The sequence below is a fragment of the Amia ocellicauda genome, chromosome 16 (genome assembly GCF_036373705.1).
Source record: "Amia ocellicauda isolate fAmiCal2 chromosome 16, fAmiCal2.hap1, whole genome shotgun sequence".
NCBI classification, from domain to species: domain Eukaryota; kingdom Metazoa; phylum Chordata; class Actinopteri; order Amiiformes; family Amiidae; genus Amia; species Amia ocellicauda.
Window position 1 is genome coordinate 3133679 of NC_089865.1, and position 19033 is coordinate 3152711.

The 19033-nt window shown below is 49.6% G+C and overlaps 1 protein-coding gene across 1 annotated transcript; it reads right to left on the reverse strand.

The window, feature by feature from the left end:
- Window positions 1-177: 177 nt before the first annotated feature.
- Window positions 178-15169, reverse strand: stk17b (serine/threonine kinase 17b (apoptosis-inducing)). The gene is made up of 7 exons (XM_066687284.1): window positions 14381-15169; window positions 10611-10823; window positions 7658-7796; window positions 7175-7301; window positions 6241-6289; window positions 5726-5905; window positions 178-5118 (listed from the first exon to the last, which is right to left on the reverse strand). Exons 1-7 carry the CDS (start codon window positions 14500-14502, stop codon window positions 4893-4895), a joined length of 1056 nt encoding a protein of 351 aa, XP_066543381.1. The 5' UTR covers window positions 14503-15169; the 3' UTR covers window positions 178-4892.
- Between the last annotated feature and the right edge of the window lie 3864 nt (window positions 15170-19033).

Below are 19033 nucleotides of genomic sequence, written 5' to 3' on the forward strand. Positions count from 1 at the left end.
CGTGTAGAAATGTCATCCCTTGTTCCGATACAGCAAAGCATTAGCAGTGTTTGACATGATGGAAAGAGCAGTTTAAGTCATGAAGAGAAGTGTTTTTGGGTTAGTCTAGCCATATCTAAAGAGGAAAGTCAGTTGTATACCCCTTCATGCCAGCGAAGAAAACACACATACCAAAAGTTGGATTTTCAAAAGGTTTAATCGTATTTTTTTTCCCTGTGGTCTTTAATATCATTTGTTTCCCTCTGTGAAAACTTAAACTTTGCCTACATGCAAAAATAACATGGAGATAAAATATTTTACACATCTTTCAGATCCAATCCAAAAAACCAAAACACCCTTCATCTTTTAAAATCAACTGCAAAGAACAAAATATTACAGATCAAGTTCCTAAAAAAAAATCATTATAAATATACTTTTCTTTCAAACAAATTATATTCTTCTCAATAACTTATAGTGTGTATGTATATATACACACACCAGCACGCCACACACACACACACACACACACACACACACACACACACAGTGTCCTCCAGTGCCTCCTATGCCTGGGGAAGGTGGGAGACCTCAATCTCGGGACATCATTGCCAGCCCTGTATTGCAGCTCCAGGGATGCCCTCGTTCTGCTCGATGCGATTCTGAAACCCTAGGATTGAAACCCTGACTGGTCAAACACCGCGCCACCCTGCCTTCTGGCCCTCTTCCCTTCTCGCTCTAAACACATCCATAGTCTTTGCTCAGCTTCAGGACATTCAAACAAAAACAGACGTTTAAATGCACCTCTTCACTTTGTCGATACCTTTTCTTCACAGCGGTCCACTCGGACACTTACTGACCCAACTGACGCTCTTCAACCTCACCCTTTCCTTCTCAAGAACACATGCCTTCCTTTCTTCTCTCTCTCTCTCTTACTACGAGACCCATCCTTTGGCACTCCATGGCTTCCTCTGTACTGTACAGCATTTGCATCATCCAAGATCTCAATGAGGACAGCTCTGGGCTCTTGCGTAACGAGGCACTAGATGGCACAGGCGGCTCATAGGTTTGTTTTTCTGTTACAGCTCTTTTTACCTGCTCAGCTATTGCCTTCAACGCCAGCGAATCTAAACCCTCAACGTCAACGAACAATCGTCTCGCTGCCGAGGGACAGACGCCGTGTCTCGGGATCTGACCCGGGACGGGCAGGCCGTGCACAGAGACGCCACACATAGTCGGTGTCTGCTGTTTTGAAACCCTCGCAGCACGAGGGGAAGTTCAAGGGGAACACGGGCCGGAAAGGCTCACGATTGTGAAACCGTTCTACTTTGCAGTGCTCACTTACCACCCCGGGCGCTGGAGCGACCTCAGAGCGGAGATCCACGGTAAACACAGACACCGAGGGCACACCCTGATCCTTTCAGTGCGTTCTGATGCCAATGAAAGAGAATATATCGGGGCTGAAGAGGATACTATGAGTTTGATTTGCATTCTATGTTCCCCTTCTTGAATGATCCCACATTCCCAGGTTTACGCTATAGGACAGGTGCTGGACAACACAACACACAACACAATCTCTCTCGCACACAATAATGATTATGATCCAGGACTGTTAGTTTTAATGTTCTTTTTCCATGCAAAACCCCCCGCGCTGCTCCAACGCCAGGAGTCGGGTCTGTCCAGTCACCCTCCCCTACACCGGGCATGGTCCCCACACAGGAGAACCCAGATATTTTGTAATTCACCTCCTTGACTTTACAATTAGGTCAACCATGTCCTCCCAGAGACACTGCATCACGGGGTGGAGCAGAAAACCTGCATGTATTGTTTATATAAAACAGCCTGGTGTGCATGCGAACAACAGTATAAAAATGTATAAAATATGTTTTTGCTGCTGGCTAACAGTTCTTAATTAAGTGAACCTGAGATCTACAAAATTTTCTTTTAAAGCTTTCCAAAAAAAAAATATATATATATATAAAAATGACTTAACACGACGGTATTAGAATGATTCAAAACGTCCATCAGAGAAGACAGTCCCTTGGTCCGGAGGAGCCTTAACTACCATTGTTCAGATTGGACTTCTGAGCACGCACAACACCCCCCCGCTTGGCCACAGGGATGGTTTCATCCACAGACCTACACAACTCATATGCAGATTGAAGACAAATGTCTCAACAGAGAGAGAGAGAGAGAGAGAGAGAGAGAGAGAAGGAAGTTTCTCAATCACTGGAGGAGCAAGAACAGTAAATCGTTAAGAATGAAAGTAAACAAGTTTAATTTGCGAGTCATGTGGGTGGGGTATTTTAACAAATGACAAGTAAAAAAAAAAAAATCCCAGAACAATAAAGAATCGCTTTATTGCTGTTAAACTCTGTCCCCAGGACAGTGTAGAAGTTCCACTGATAAAAAGTGAAACTATGGCCAGTCGAGCTCTGTCTTTTCAAAAGATAATCCCAGCTGCTGGGCCCTGGACACTCGGGGGGGGGGGGCGGGGTTCCTCTCGTGAATTAAAATGTAGGCACTCGGACCCTCGACGTTATTTCTCGGAGGGTGAACACATGGTGAAGGGCAAAGCTGCCATTGGCACATGACAAGGTGTGAGAGGTCGAGACCCAGTCAGGTAGCCGGTTCAATGCGTCCCGTTCGGATCAAATAAAACCTTCCGTTTCAAAGGCAGGACTCGGTGTCCTGAACAGAGCCCAGCGTTGCTTCATAGGGATCTCAGCACTTTCATGCGTCGTCTGATTGAACCGATCCCAGTTTAGGATGCGATTCAGCACTTTAAATCACTGTACCGCTGCCTGCCGCCCCCCGGCAGACCGCAGGGAGGGAACCCGATGTTCTGCACTTGTTTTAGCTTGTTTGCACTGGGATGTACGTTTGATTCTGCATATTGTATTTACTGTACTTTGAAACCCATTGGAAAGGTTCTTGTGAAAACTAAATCATTAATTAATAACAACAACAAGCAGGAATGAAAAAAGCTTCAGGTTTTGAGAAGTTGTGCACAATATACAATCATTCCCTGCTCACCTCCCCCATCAACCAAACCAACAGCAGATAGAACTCCATTAAATGCCCAAATATATTACAAAACAGGGAGACTGAAATGTAGCAAAACTTTAGACTAAAGAGTCAGTGCCTTTTTCTTTCCTAGGTTTTCTCCAGCGGAGTCTGATTGGTGAAGGTTTATTCCTAACCACGCTCAGGCAGGCAGTGGGCCGCTGACCAGTGGGCTCTCACAGGGGAGTCAGAGACTTTAACCTTGAAATCAAAACGCTACTAAAGCCGACTGCTCAGCAAATAGCGTTTCTCTAGCACGATCGCTCTGAGCAGCACGACTCTGGCTTGCATAGCTCATTTAAAGGTGACTCAGACTGCAGCTTGTCGGAGACCACAGAACGTGGCCGAATTCCTCTCCCTGCTCTGCCGCACGGAGTCCCGTTTCCCCGCGGAGGGTAATTATCATACTTCAGTGAAAATGAAACTGGCCGCAGGCTGTGCCGCCACACCCAGGCCTGCAACGCCAGGCACGGGCACGGGGGCAGGCTCTGCTTCGCCCGGTTTCCAAAGGGCGCAATCGTGTGGCGGCCCCAGGGGCGTGCTTCCCTATGCCACAGCTCAAGGGGCCTTGGCAGGGACCCCCACACCGGTTTACACACACAGAGGGGCCCCAAAGACTGGGGGGCTCTCTCAGCTTCCTCTGGAGAGGAAATGCCCCTTTCAAAATAGTTTTACCCCACCTGCATCAAAGACTTAAAATAAAAATGGCTAAATATTATCAGTTTGGAACTTAACTACCTTATAAGTGCACCGTGACAACCACAGGCCAAACCGTGGCACAGAGAGGTGAGAGGTGTGCATCACGGCACTGTGGACCCCTTTCCCACCGGGGGGAAACTTAATTCTAATTTGCATTTTACCCCAAGTGCAAAATCCAGGCCTTCAATTCATATTGAGTGTCAGCGCCTCTTCTTGGCAAGGCCTCGGTATTAAGAGCAGGGAGAAGAAGTCTACCAGGAAGGTCCGACACACCGCCCATTGCTGGCACACCCCGCATGGCATGCAAATCAAGGCAAATCACACTTATCAAATTAGTCGGAAACCCATACGTACAGTTAAAATAGAAATACATTTGTTTTGTAAAGCGTAGAATACTCCACGTCTTGTCCCATTAAATATCCCTCTTAAACACCCTGCGTGCCACTGAAGCACAGACACCTTTTCCAGTTGATCCACAGAAAGCAGAATACCCACAAACACAGGCCCCTGTCCGACAGACACACCCGCGGCTCCAAACAGGAAATACAGGTTTCTACCCCCTTCCAGTTTTTAGTTAAAATACAGAAGCTCGTTTAATACTTGAATCTCTAGGCAGGGATTTGAGAGACAAGGCGTCTGGTTTCGCCCATTAATGAAGATTGAGATGGAATTTCCCACTCATTTTATACACTGATATAATCGTGCTTCATGCAATTTAAATAAATAAAAGGAGGGACTAATATATAAAAGAGAATTAAAATAAACACTGATAACACAAACGAAACCACACACAAAAACAACAACTCTTATTGGTGCTGTGCTTACATCTGCAGTTTAAATAATAACAGTACAAAATGCCTTTTTTGCCTGGAATAAAATAAAATAAAATCATTTGCGCTGAGAAACGCTCCCTAAAGGTTGAGTTCGGGGAAAAAAACCATCCGAAGCCATTAGTTTCACCTTAATCTTTGGGTGCAGCTGAACAAGTTTCGAATTCTGAACCCCGGAGCGGTCAGACCGAGACTCCGGGGACGTGGACGGACGGACAGGAAACGAGGGGGACAGGAGGTGCGGCCGGACCCACCACACCCCACCGGCAGAGCGTCCTCTCCAGTCTCTGACAAAGCCCTCCGTTCCCGGGGGTCCGGCCGCTACTGTATGCTCTCGCCCCCCACCACCGACTCGTCGAAGCGGAACCTCTTTGCGAAGGGCGACTCCAGGAAGTTCTCCTTGTCCTCCCGGGCGGGGGGGTGGCCCCACTTGCCGGAGCTCCTCTCCCGGGGGCCGCGGCTGGGCTGGGGGGTCGGGGGGCCGGAGTCGGGGCCACACAGCCACATCCAGGGGTGGGTGAGGCATTCGGCGGCGCTGGGCCGGTCCCTGCCAAGGGGGGGGGAAGAAAAGCGGGTTCAGAGCCAAGCAAGGCATTCACGACCAGGCACGCGGCCGCCCCCCGGCTCCTGGGGGCCCCTCATACGCAGTCAAAACCAGCTGTTTAACGAGTTAAGGCACTTAAACGGGAGGCATGCGTGTTACAAAAGTCTGCTTCTAATTTACATGAGATCGAATACCTCAGCATGTGAAAACAGAAGAGAAGAGCCACGCTGGGCTCTGGGCAGGACGGTGGCTCACTTTGCTGACTCACACCGGACAAGAACGTGCCTCGGAAAAAACTAGTTCCTGTTCTGGACAGATCTGCTTCTCACCGACAGATTTAGCTCCCTTGAGAAATTAACCATTTCCTGCCACCTCTGCGATTTCTTCAAGCCTCAGTGTAACCAGCAGGAGAGACACATTTAAAGAGCCAGCAGACTTGTCTTTCCACTAAAAGCCAGGGGACTTTACACCAGGGTGATTTTTTAATATGTATATAACTCAAAACACTGTACTTTATTAGCACAGTGAATTTCCATCATTGCAACCACTAGTAAAGCACCAGGGTCACGCTGCACTTGATCAGCCAGCCCCAGCCCCCGGCCGCACTCACTCGGGCGACTTGACCAGCAGTCTCTGGATGAAGTCCACGGCCAGCTCGGACACGGCGGCGAAGGCGTCCTTGCAGTAGTCCACGTTGACCTGCGACACGTTCAGGAAGGTCTCCTGCTTGTCCTCGCCCTGGAACGGCGACTCCCCAGTCACCAGCATGTAGGCGATCACCCCCACACTCCTGCAGGGGACACAAACGCACAGCACACTGCTTTACGGTCCCTCTCCTGCCCTGACACTCTCACACACACAATCAGCTGCCACTGTACCTGCCCCAACACTGCCTTACAGAGCGCACACAACCGAAGAATGAAATTAAACAGTTAGCACCACGGCCTCTTTTTAACCACTTTTAAGTTCGCTCTATAAAGCCCGAGCTCTGACCATGCTTTGGTGATGCTCATGTTTGATGCTCATGTTTGACTCCGATGTCATTCAGCTGCTACAAAGACCTGGACACTAAACCAAAGGCAGAAAACTGCTTAGAAATTAAAAGCAGAGGGAGGGAGAGCTTACCACAGATCGGTCGCCGTCGTGATGGGCTCGTAATTCAGGATTTCTGGGGCTGGAAACAAAACAGAAGACTCAAGATCTCAACGTTCAAGCCGAGCTACTTCTACGCCGGGTTACAGGACACAGAGGGACACAAAGAGACCGCACGGATCTGTACTGGGGGGGGGGTGGCTCTGTCTGTTAAAAACTGGTGGATTAAAGAACAGAGGAGCACTTTAAAGGCATAGTGGCAAGTCTGGACTAAACAGGGGAATTACAGACTGTCTGGTTCACTTCACTTTGTTTTAAATCTCCGAAATAGTTTACATTCGACGTGAAAGCCCGAGAACCATCACAAACAAGTAATTCCCCCTTGACAGACACCTGAAAGAGGCTCCTCTGCCATCTTGTCTGTAAGGGCCTGCGTTTACAGCTCGCTGTACCACAGGCCAGACTACGCTACCCCCCGGAGATTACAAACCCCGTTACGAAACATCCTCTCCTCCCGAGGCGAGAATGCAGCGGCGCCGTGGAGAAGAGCCTTCTGTGGAAACGAAACGGGAGCGGAGGGTGGACGTTTGACCCCATCAGGCCCTGCATACACATCCCACCCGTGTGTTTTTAATCATAGTGGGGCCCGAAACTGCTGCCACAACATTGTGCATCCACATAAACACCTCTGTGAGATGTGTTAGTGGCATTTCTTTAAATCAAATGAATAAACAAATAAAGCAGCACACGAACATCACGGCAGCTTCCTCAGGAAATCGCTGCTGTACTCGGCTTCCTCTTTCTGTGAAGGGGGGGGGGAGGGTGTGATTTAACCACTGACAATCATGGGCAGCTCTCGGAGTGTATCACGAGAGGAGTGGGGCACAGCATTTGTAGTTCACAAAACATTGGAAAAGTACCTGAAAACTTTAATATGTATATAAAACACTGGTTCCCAGCCTCTTACCCACGTACTCCGGCGTGCCCAGGATCTCCCTCAGCTCGCCTGAGGTGCCTAGGCGCCGGGCCAGGCCGAAGTCCACGATCTTAATGTCGCCCAGCGGAGACAGGCTGGTCAGCAGGATGTTCTGGGGCTGCGAGGGGGGAAAACAATAGAATTTACGATAAAATACGGTACGTCTCCTGACCGGTTCGGCTCGTTTCTGCTGAGCAGGAGGGGAAGTGACCCTCTGCATCAAAACCGACAGCTCATCTGCCTAAAAACCTTGTGGTTCTCAGTTCCACCTGCTAATTCAATCAAACTGGTTTCTGCCTCGTGTTGAAGTGCAGGTGCGGGCATGAGGCACCACTAAATCTAATTAGACTGGTGGCCGGGGATCAGGCCTGGGTTTGTGTCTTTACTGCAGCTGCATGACACGTTGCTGTAAGAGAAGTCCCGTTAATGATCTGTGTGCAGCCGTGTCAGCTGGGGGGTAGGGGGAGCAGTCACCTTGAGGTCCAGGTGCACCAGGCTGCATTGGTGTAGATGGTGGACTCCCTCCAGGGTCTGTCTGAGCAGCCGAGTGATGTGTCTCTCCGGCAGACGCTCCTCCGACACGCAGTGATCGAATATCTCTCCCCCTGCGGCGCTGCAACAAACACGGACACACACTGTCAGTTTACGAGGCGCACGCACACGGTGCAGGACAGTACTGATTTAGCACAGACCCGCACTGGGCCTGAGCCCTTGCACAGACACGTAGGAAGCCGACCTCAACGTGAATGGGTTCACACCGACACCGCCTGGCACAGGGGTAGACATGCAGCGGAACAGAGGTGTGGCGCAGCTCAGACCTGCACCGGCACATCGACAGCTCTAACCCCACAGACAGAGTGCGAGTTCACAGTGTAGTAGGTGTGAAATAAAACTGACAAAGACACGGACCCGAAACAGTCCACAGGCTGGCACAGACAACACAGGACAGATAGTGTGTCCAACAAAATGCCTGCATGCATTTGTGGAACTGGAGACTATGTTTTTTCTGCATATTTCCTAAATGTGATCTACACGTAGCTGCAGGAAACATGCATGTCATTTTGGAAAACACTTTAAATGAAGGGACCCTTTAGATTTAAAAGCGATTAGAGCAGATTCTGCACTGGAGCAAAAGGATCTGAAACACAAGGAGCTCAAACTGGGAGTTTCCCTGTGGACTCCACACACAGATGAGAGACCTGGTCTGTACAGCTGCAGAAAGCCAGGGTGTGCCCGGGCACTATGGTTGTGGGATGTGGAGGATCTCTCTGTACTTCTCCTTCTCTCTCACTCCCTCCCTCCCTCTCCCTGCCTTTCAATCGCTTCTGGGAACAGCAGCCTGCACGTGAGTCAGCGTGGTTATCGCACCCAGAACAAGCTCAAGGTCAACGGCAGGACCGGCCCACGGCGCCATTAGAGCCTGAGGAATATTACGGGGGCTATCGCTCGTTTGTTTGCTAGTGGGGAACCGATCCCAGAATCCCCTCCAGCCACTTCTGTCTTTCAGTGCTTTTCATTTTTTGGACACCGAGGTAAGGCGGCGTGTGGTAAGAAATGACATTAGTGTGCCACACTGTGATGAGTTTCAATTTATTTTAACAGTTTAAATCATGGGAGTTCCCAAGAAGGGCAAAATGTCTCCCATCTGCCTATAAATCGGACAAACACAAAAAAACGAATAAAACAACTTGTGCTTCCTTCCCTGTGCCCCAGCCCCACCCCCACTGACATGACCAGCGTGAAACTGAAGACACGATCACTTTCATTGCCCCTTCTTCCCGATTTCTGCATTTGTACTTCTTATGCTAAGAGATCGGTCACGGTTCTCTCTCTGCTGTGCAGGAATGCAAGTCGAGAGCGCCGTCTGTCTCGCTGTCTCTAGGATGTGGTCCAGGGTGGGGCTGGTTTAATAATGACTGACAGCACCGTGTTTCATCGCTGTGGGCATCTCGCCAGGGCAGCTGTAGATAAACAGTACCGCCTCGCTCTCTGACAAAGTCCGATTGCATTTTAATGAAAGTGGCGCAACCAAAACCAACAAGGTTTACACGCATCCATTTTTCTAAAAGAAGGTTATTTAGATGCGTGTGTGCGTCTGTATTTCCCTTTATATTAAATCATGGTTAATGTATGTCTGGGGCCCCACCCACAGCCCCTATAGCAACCAGACTAATAAACAAGCTGACAAAGTCAACATCTCAGCCCTTTGCACCTCCAGCACAGAAAGAGAGAGAGGGAGGGAGAGAGAGAGAGAGATAAGAGGGACAGAAATAGAAGGAAACAGAAGGTAGGTCGTTGTGGGATAGAATAAACAATAGAGAATATGGAAAACTGAGAGTTTCTGATCACAGTCGTGATCTCAACCCAGGTGAAACGAGGAGCATCAGCACATTAAGATAAACTTTTCCTCTCGTGTCCCTTATCTCGTTCGCACTGGAGAGAGTTTGACTGGTTTGCACGGGACGGCTCCGAGCAAGACGGGCCAGGTCATATAACTGTATGCAATCTAATATCGTAGATGTAAACACACACAAACACATGCTGACACAAGCAAGCACGCATACGGTCTCTAAATAAACTATAGGAGCGACTACAGAATAAACAGGTGGAGCTACTTTGCGAAAGCCGCGTGTAAATATTACAGTAAAAAAGAAAGCAAAAGGACCGAAAGGCTCTAGAAAACAGAAAGCGCCTAATGGAAATGCCTACTCCTGGTTGCATCTTTCCGACTATATAATTCCTCTCCATCTCGCTGAAAAAAGCCACCGGGTCTCTTATCACGCTGATATTCTTCTGAATTAGGTGCCAGTCCTGTTGGGGCATGACCAGAGCTAGCACCAACATCTGAGCATGCACTACTAATGCAGCCAAACCACAAACCCTTCCCACAGCATCAGGGATAAGACACTAACTTGTTAAATACATAGTCATAAACGATACAGCAAACACGCAATATGTGGATATCATTACAATGTACAATTACAGTCAGTTAAGTTATGAGTTGTTACACAAATCTGGAGATGTTCATAAGCAAAGTCACAGACACTCTCTGTAATTCACTTCCTGAATGGCCGTCTATTTGTCTTGTGTGTATCTTTGGTTAAAAAGAAATAGAAATCGCAGGTTCCAGTGGGGAGGGAAGCTTTACGACTGGCTGTTGTCAAAGTCCATAGCAGAGTGTGGACATTGGGCCCTGCGTGTTTGTTTTCATGTGCGTTCGTTCGCACGTGTGTACAGGAGTGTGACAGCATCCCAGAGAGGACGTGTAGGACCGCGCACACACGCGCACAGAGCAGCAGACACGGCACACGCTTACGAAGCACACAGTCTGAATGGCGCTGTGAGGGCTCTGCCCAGATGGTTGCACACAAGGCCCTGACGGTGGCCTGTACCCACTGTGCCCCTGTCCCCGGCGCCGGACACTCACTACTCCAGCAGCAGGACGATGTCGTGATCCGTCTCGAAGGCGTCGTGCAGGTTGATGACGCGGCTGTTGGCGCGTGTGGCCTCCAGCACGGCGATCTCATGCACGATGTCCGCCCGGCAGTCCTTCCCCCGCCGGCGCTTCTTCAGGAACTTGGCGGCATACTCCTTGCCCGTGGCCTTCTCCACACACTTCTTCACCACCGCGAACTTGCCCCTGCGAGACGGAGGGAGAGGGAGAGGGTGAGGGGCGGAAACGCACCGCTGGATGAGGGCACATTAAGACACGAGAGGCTATTCAAGGAAGAATCTCATCTCAACTGGTCTGTGACCCAGTAAGGCCCACACTGTCACCCAAGTCAGTAACATAAGGGATGAAGAAAAGCAAAATCTAACCCCTCCATCTGAGTGGGCATCAGCCAGCCCCTTCTGGTAAACCCCACGGCCGACTCTCTCAATGTTTATCACACAAGGAAGTCCTCTTCCTGCAAACACACGACCTCTCTCCTCTCTCTCACCCCACAAGCAGAACAAAACGAACTTGAGCAAACCTTCATTCAATTCTGCTCACAAAAGCAGGCACACAAATTAACTCGTTATTAACTTGGCACTTGTCTTCTGTAAGGACGAGCACATTCGACAGGCCGCCGGTGACCGCGGCTTGGGTTTCGGCACTGCGGGTTTAAAGAGCCGAGAGGAGAGGGGAGCCGGCGTGCACGGTGGGGAAAAACACACCGGCTCACCAGCACACACTCAGGAGACCCCTTAAAAAAAGAAGACACGACCATACCACCATATCCACAAAAACAAAAGACTAAAACTCGGCCCGTGCCACTTGAAACAGGAGCGCACAGAGTTTGAGGTTTTGCATTAAAAGCAGAAAAGCAACAAGGGGATCCCATTTCTCTCTCAGACGTGACTCCGCGGTCAACAACCCCGCCCCCCACCCCATCACAAACTGCAATCCACGCTCTGAGAGCTGAGCAGTATACAGACGCACGAGCACTGAGCTGTGACTAAGCCCCCCCGGCCGTCCTACAACACTGGGCCCCACTAATTCTCGGGTCTAAACCACAGCACAGAGAACCCTGACTTATATATAAAACAAAACCAATGGGGGAAAAAAACAAACCTGAAAGAACAAACTGCACCCACTGCCAGCAGGGAACTGAATTTATGCATCAGATAGAGACACTGCCGCTGCTTCAATGAAGGGATCGAGATGCAAGCGCCTACATAGTAATCCATGTCTTAGTTATTTAATAAACATCGATGATGACACATGCCATTTTTAAAACTGTACATTATCAGCTTATTTCTGAACCGTTTAACGTGTGGCAAAGTGTGACTCTGGATTACTTCAAACAAACATCCAAAAGAAACAGTAACATCACGAGACGATTGCTTTTGCACGGTTGTGTGGCGGGGAATATATCCCCTGCACAAACCCTTGTTTTGTGTTTGTTTTTTCTGCGATGTTTACACCCAGCTTCGAGATCCCAGCTTAGCTCTGGTCCTGCTCGTGGGTCTCCTTAAAAAACATAGCCAGCCACTTCAGTAACGAGTAGAGCGAGATCTACAACATACTGCGGCTTTTGAAGACCCTGGAAGGAGGTGGGTCCCGTGCGGTGGTGGGGCGGGGGGCAACAACAGCACTCGAAACGGGAACCTGGCAAAACGCACCAGCCGTTCCTGTTTCTCAGACCTTCCTCCTGCGAACACAGACTCAAGATATCTCTGTTGCTGCTTCACACCCGAGACCTGGGCCCTGACACTCGCTGCACCAGCACAAGCATGTCAAGATCTGCGATACAGATAGAGATGGTGGCCTAATACGTATCTATATATTTAAAACGAACATCAGCCCACAACATCACACAGCCTAACGGACTTCCTCTGTCACTGTCGTGTCTTGAGATCAGGCTACATCAGTGTGACGAGATCACTGACCACCGAGCGGTTTTGAAACAAGCCACAGCTTGGCTACACAGTACACACGCTTCACTACAACACAAGGTATTCGGCGTTCCTGGACTAGTCTGGACACTTCCCCAGCAACAACAGTGATGAAAGCCCCTCTTCCCACCGCACAGCCCCTGACGTCAGGGCAATTGGTCAACGCTTACTCACTTCCAGCCCGCCCCAGCAGGCCCCACTCCGGCCACAGCTCTCGGCAGCTTCCTGTCTAGGCTGATTTATCCCTGTTCTAGTCAACCATTCTGTGTGGCGTGCATCTGCAACAGACGGTCTTAAGCGGTGGCTTCCTCACGGGTCAAAGGTGACGCTGTGCTCCTTCCCTAGGGTGTGTTCTTCGTACAGCCACTTGCCCGGAAAACAAATGTTTGCCCTACCTGCGAACCACAATTTACCCTATCACAGTATAATTTATCATCAGAAGTCATTGATTGATAACTAAAAACCCAAAGTGGTACAGGTCTGTGCTTTGCGATCCACGAGCTGGTCAAAGTTCCCTTAGTTTGTAGAGAACACTGAATTAACTACTCATCGATCATTTACTAGGATGTCAACTCAGAATTAAGAAAATTAACAAAAAAAAGGAACTAACACAAAGTCACAGATGGTTTAACCAAACATTTGCAGAAGCGGTACGTGATACAGTAACTACTGCAATTTATCTGAAGGATTAAAACCTGCTGGAATAGCGTGCATTTGGTTGTAGATCTGAGCAGTCAGTGCCACCATCATTCAATTTTCCAGGCCTTCGCCGTCATGCAGAGAAACAAGACTCTCAGCCTCAAAACCACGTTGCACCTCCTGCCTGAAACACTCCCTTGCGCTCACTGCATGTCCGAATTTCTCACAGGGAGTGAGATTTCTGCAATATCTCATCTTCCTGTTCATATCTTCCACCGTGAGTCACTAGTCTGTAGCACATCGCTGCCATGCACAGGGCTGCTCCCCCGCAGAGAAACAGAAACGCATCCTCCCGGCGATGGAACAGAAAACCTGTCTGTTATTCAGCTGCCCGGGATGAATGACATTCCTCTCGTGACAGAAAAAAAAGAAAACCTTGAACCTGTTGCCCAGACCTGTACACATCCACTGCACTGCCAAGGCATGACATCATATCCTACCATTTCATTAAAATGAAAAGTTGCTTCTTCATTGAAAGGATGTTATCCCCCTTTGTGTGTGCGTGAATAAGAAAAAAAAAAACACTAAAGGATTCTTTCTGCTGGTGGATATATAGTTTGTTTCCACCCTTATAAAGAAATACCACAAACCCAGATCAGTGGAAAACACTTAAAAAATAAGTTTATGATTAGACTGGCACTTTATTCCTCAGTGTGCCGTCTGTACGGTGCCAGTGGGCTACTGGGTTCAAAAAGCAGCCATTTTCACAAGTGGTGATGGATGCTGAATGTAATTCACTACAACTACAGCCTGAAATCTGTGATTCCAGCAACAGTGAGTGTGTGTTTTGGTGGGCAAGCATGAAGACAGATAGACAGAGACAGGATCAGGAAAAACATGGAAAAGAAAACTATACCCAGACTGACAGAGACTGTAAAGAAGTGTCAGAGAGACATGCCAACACAGACAGGTTAGACAGAGAGATGGACACAAGAGACACACACAACTTCAACACGACTTTCGAGGACACTGTGATGCAATGCAATCACTGACAAACAGAAGAACACAGATGAACAGAAGACACGCCACGCAAGTCCTTTAACAGACGTGGACGCTGAGCCAGGTGGGCAGAAATGCGCGTCCACGCATGCGCAGCTCGATGGCAGCGGTCAAGCTCACCTGCCCAGCTCGCCGGCGGTCACCTCGTACAGGCTGTCCAGCGGCTCCGTGCGGATGTGCGTCTGGATCTCTGCGAACAGCCCCGGGGGGCAGCTGCGGCTGTCCAACCGCCTCCGAGACATGGCCGGGCCGGGATGGGTCAACGGCACACGGGCACCGACGGATCTGCGCAAGAGCGACCTGCGCACCTGGCTGCACCTGCGCCACTAACCAGCTAACTAACCCTACTACACCCAACCAGATAACTAACTGTCCTATATAACTAACTAACTATAACCCCGTGTGTCCTGTGCTGCTGTGCCAGCCCAGCTTCCTGCCAGCTCAGCCAGCCCGGATATAAACAGCCCGAACGCACTTAATTAGTTAATTGGTCTCCGTGCTGCGGCGCCTCTGATGGCTTCCCTCCGCAGTCACTTTCGCTGAAGTTTGTCCGACTTCTCTGCGAGCAAAGCGGCTCCTCCCGGCAGGTACAGCGGCCCGACTAGCTCCGGTCCGTCCGTGTGCGGCGGCGCGGCTCGTCCCTGCCCGTCCCGGCGCCTCTCATCCTGCCTGCGCTGCCCGCCGCGTCACAGCTCCGGAGCAAGACCCGCGTCTGGGCGCTTTCTGTGCGGCTCTCGCTTTCACCCGAGCAGGGGGAGGTGCCTTCGCCAGGTCAGCCCGAACCCGTGTGCTCCGCTCGGCGTGTGGCTGCTGTAAATCCCGGGGGGGAAGTGGAGCGCAGCGCCGGATTGAAGCTCCTCTCTGCCGCTGCGGTCTGTGCGGCTCCGGGGTCGGTTTGCATTTGAAAACGGAGCTGCTCTGCCAGCATGACGTCACGCTTTTCGGATGAGCCAATCGCAGCGCGGCAGGGCGGGCGCAGGGCCGGGGGTGCCGACTGAGCTGGGCCGGCCTTACGCCCCCCAGCGGCCCATACTGGGCCCATAGCTGTGTGTGAGGGGGGAAGTGCTGTGGTCATCAGTTGTATGTACACTGATGGTTACAAGTGGTTGACCACTAGTCACTGAGTCAGTTTGTGTGCTTGTGTCATCCCGGTGGAAATAAATTACCTGGTCATCCTGGGGTCCTTGCTGTGGGCTGGTCCATGGTGCTGAAGGGCTGAGGGAGAGGGAGAGGAAGTGAGGGTTGGCTGGGGCTTTGAGCCGGTGGGGGAGGGTGTGTGTGAATCTCTCATTCGGCAGTCCTGTGCTGGCTTCAGTTTTGGGTTAATCTGGCCACTTCTTGCTCCAGACTTCACGAGGCTTCATAGGAAACTGCATGGTGGGGGAAGTGCGTCGTTTTGCATCACCGTTCCACCACTAATAAGGTCAGGTGAGGGAGATCCTCGGGAGGATTAAGAAGAGGACTCTGAGTCCAGACTGGCCTCCCCAGGACAGTTCCTGGCGTCGGTGATAAAACTCTCATTGTCCATGTTTGGCCCCACTGGACAGAGTGTCACGGAGCCACCAGCCACTCTTAATGAAACACTGTTTGTCAAAATGGTTCGACCCAATACAGAGCCTCCAAAATCACATCACAAGACCCAACTTCATAGATGGAAAATGTCAGCTGAGCTTTCCATAAACTGCTCTGAGACGCTGATGTAAGGACAGAGAGAAGGCTTCTTTCTGATGTTGTAACATAAGCATTTTTTAAAACGTTCCCATAGCTTTGGGTAACTTTATTCAAGAAGTCTTCCCCTGCCCTATGAGCCCAAACCCTACATCAACAACTCCTTCGCTCCAGACATGCAGTCTTTGAAAGTGTCTCATTCACCCTCACTCCCACTCCCACTCAATCACAGAAACCAACCCAAGAAAAACTAAAACAAGAGACACATTATCTTTTCAGTTTTTTTGTCTTTTCTTTGTCGTTTTACAATCAGTGTGAAATGGAGAAGCTTTGCATAGAGTGGAGCTCTGATACTGGAAACCCCAGCCCCCCCACCGCAGAGTGGACACACAGACACTCTTCATATCGGAAAATAAATACAGACAGAAGACAAACACCAAGGACAGGGATACATTTGCAAGCAGTCAGGTGTTCCTAGGAGCGGAGGGGACGGGGGGCACATTCCTCATGCTGAAGTGTGAGTGCTGGGGGTGTCGGCCACCAGCAGGGGGCGAGAGACACACACACTGTCTGTACTCCCACAGATCCAGGAGACCACATGTCCACGGGTCATTTTAGGTAAAGCGATTGTGGAGCAGAGGGGCTGTCTAAACAAAGAACAAAATGGTGCAATTGAGGTACGTACAGTCCTGACATGATTAGCATCCAAATGCCATTATTGTAACTTAGTCCCTTTATGGTTATCAATGTGGAGATATGATCGGGGGACAATCGCTTGTGTGTGGGACACAAGAAATCAGGACATTGTGTTGTCAAATCCCTCGAACTGAAGCGGTGAGCGAGCTGTGTGTGTCGCTGGGGCGCCCTCTGGTGGTGGCCAGGACGGTGTAAAGGGGACACTGACTGGGATGAGCCCCTCTGAGAGACAGAGACAGAGAGACTTGGAGAGCCTGTGCCAGCCACGATCCTGCATTAGCAATCCCCAAACCTTTGGTACATTTAGTGCAAATACAGTTTATACACACAGGACTGGGACAGAGCTATCCATATATATATATATATATATATATATATATATATATATATATATATATTCTGCATACGGAACATATATATTCTGCATAATTCATACGTAAACATACATGTCTCATTTTCCTTTTTAAGAAGAGAAAGGTTCTACATTGATGCTGCTACCTGGAATTGTCACAGCTCTGAACTTTGACCTTCATCTCTTGGCCCCAAACGGCACAAACAGGTAGAAAGAGCTCATTGGCAGCAAAGTAAACAGTGAACAGGCCAGCCCTATGGCGCGGGACGGGGTCGTGGTCGAGCGCCCTGCTGTGCTCTGACTGGACATTCTTCCACAGAGCAAATACATGATTTAAAAAAACAAAGAGCAACACAATAATATCAACGATTGGGAAAGAGAACTTGTGTCACCACTGCAGCACAACACTAGACTGAAGACTGAGTGTGTCCAGTTAAGAGCTGTTTCCACTGGGTTGAGTTCAGAGCCACTCCTCCCCAGGCCCATAAGAGCACCCAGACCCACACATATATGCACAGGTATACACACACGCACATACACACACAGACACTCATGTATGAACCAACACAGACGACCACCAATGCCCTCATCAAACACACACACACACACATAGATCCTCTCCCCTACACATTTTCCAGGTGCGAACAGTGAAGGGAGTCAGAAATCCAGAGATACTATGACAGCGGTAAGTAACCATTTCACCCCATTGCCATGTACGCTGGTTTTTGCATTAATTTCATGTAATGTATTTATGTACCATGGCTGTGTAACCCAGGCCTGGTTTCCCTCCCAAGATCAGATGGCAGGGCACAGGAATGTAATCTGTAGGTCTTTCCAGGACACATGTCCAGTATGGGACAGTGTGGGACAGCATTTGTTGATTGTAAAGACAATATCGCATGCAGAGACAGTAGGGTCTTCACACAGTGACCACCTCCAACTCATCTTGGAAGGACCACCCCCAGCCCCTGGACGAGGCTAGGGATCTGTCCCACACAGATCTGACCTCTGACCTCTGATGCAGCACCCCCACACAGACAGAGGAGTGTTAGAGTATCCGCAGAGGATCACCCCCGCCCCCAGTGCTGCATGACGGCCCAGTCCTATGGGTATCGCCAGTTTGTTGCTCTGTGCGGATTCTGTCTTCGTGCCACACAGGGCGTAACACACGTGTCCCCATCTCTCAGCAGCATGTGTCCCTGGCCTGGGCAGTAGGCAGGTGAATCAGGGCGGGTTCTCCAGTGAACAGGGCGCTAGGGGGTCTGCAGCGTTCGGGGGGCGAGGAGGGTAGGAGCAGGATGAGTTCTGATTTAATCAAAAAGCGACCTGCACCTCCCCAGCACCGCACCCTCCAAGGACCCTTACAGGACAGATATCTCTCTCCCACCGCAACACCCCCCAGGCAGCACGACGTGTTTATTTTTTTCTTTTTATTTTCTTAAAAGTCATTCATTCAGACAGCATTCATAAATGATTGTTTCATGATATACACATTCAATCAGAGTTCGGTTATTCTACCTGCGTGTGAGTGAGAGTGTGTGTGCGCACGTGTGGGCCTGCATATGTGTGGGCGTGCTTAGTGCGTGTGTGTGTATGCTTTAATCTTAAGCTGAAATGAGAACGGGACATTTCCATTTTGGTTTGTTGTAATAATATTAATAATAAAACTTAAATAATTCTTATTTTTATAAAAGCATTGTCATACCATGCTGAAAAGGCAGATTTGTGTGTAGTGTCTTTATTCACAGCGGTGTCTGTTGCTGACTCACGGACACCAGTGTCTTTTACCGAGATAACATCACGTTCTGAGCAGACCTAGGATATCGGAATGGGAGACGGTGAGGGGAAGGGGGTTCTAGAACTGCCAGAACAGCAGGGAGAAATCTAGAACCTTGGGAACAGCAAGGTCGGTTCTAGATCATGATTTCTTGAACCCTCAAAAGCAAGACAGAAAGGAGAAAAAAAAAAAACAGTGAATCCTAGAACCGTCAAAAACGACGCGGTGAATTTGAGAACTCTTCGAACAGCCGAGTGTTCCAGTCACAAAAGGCTACAAT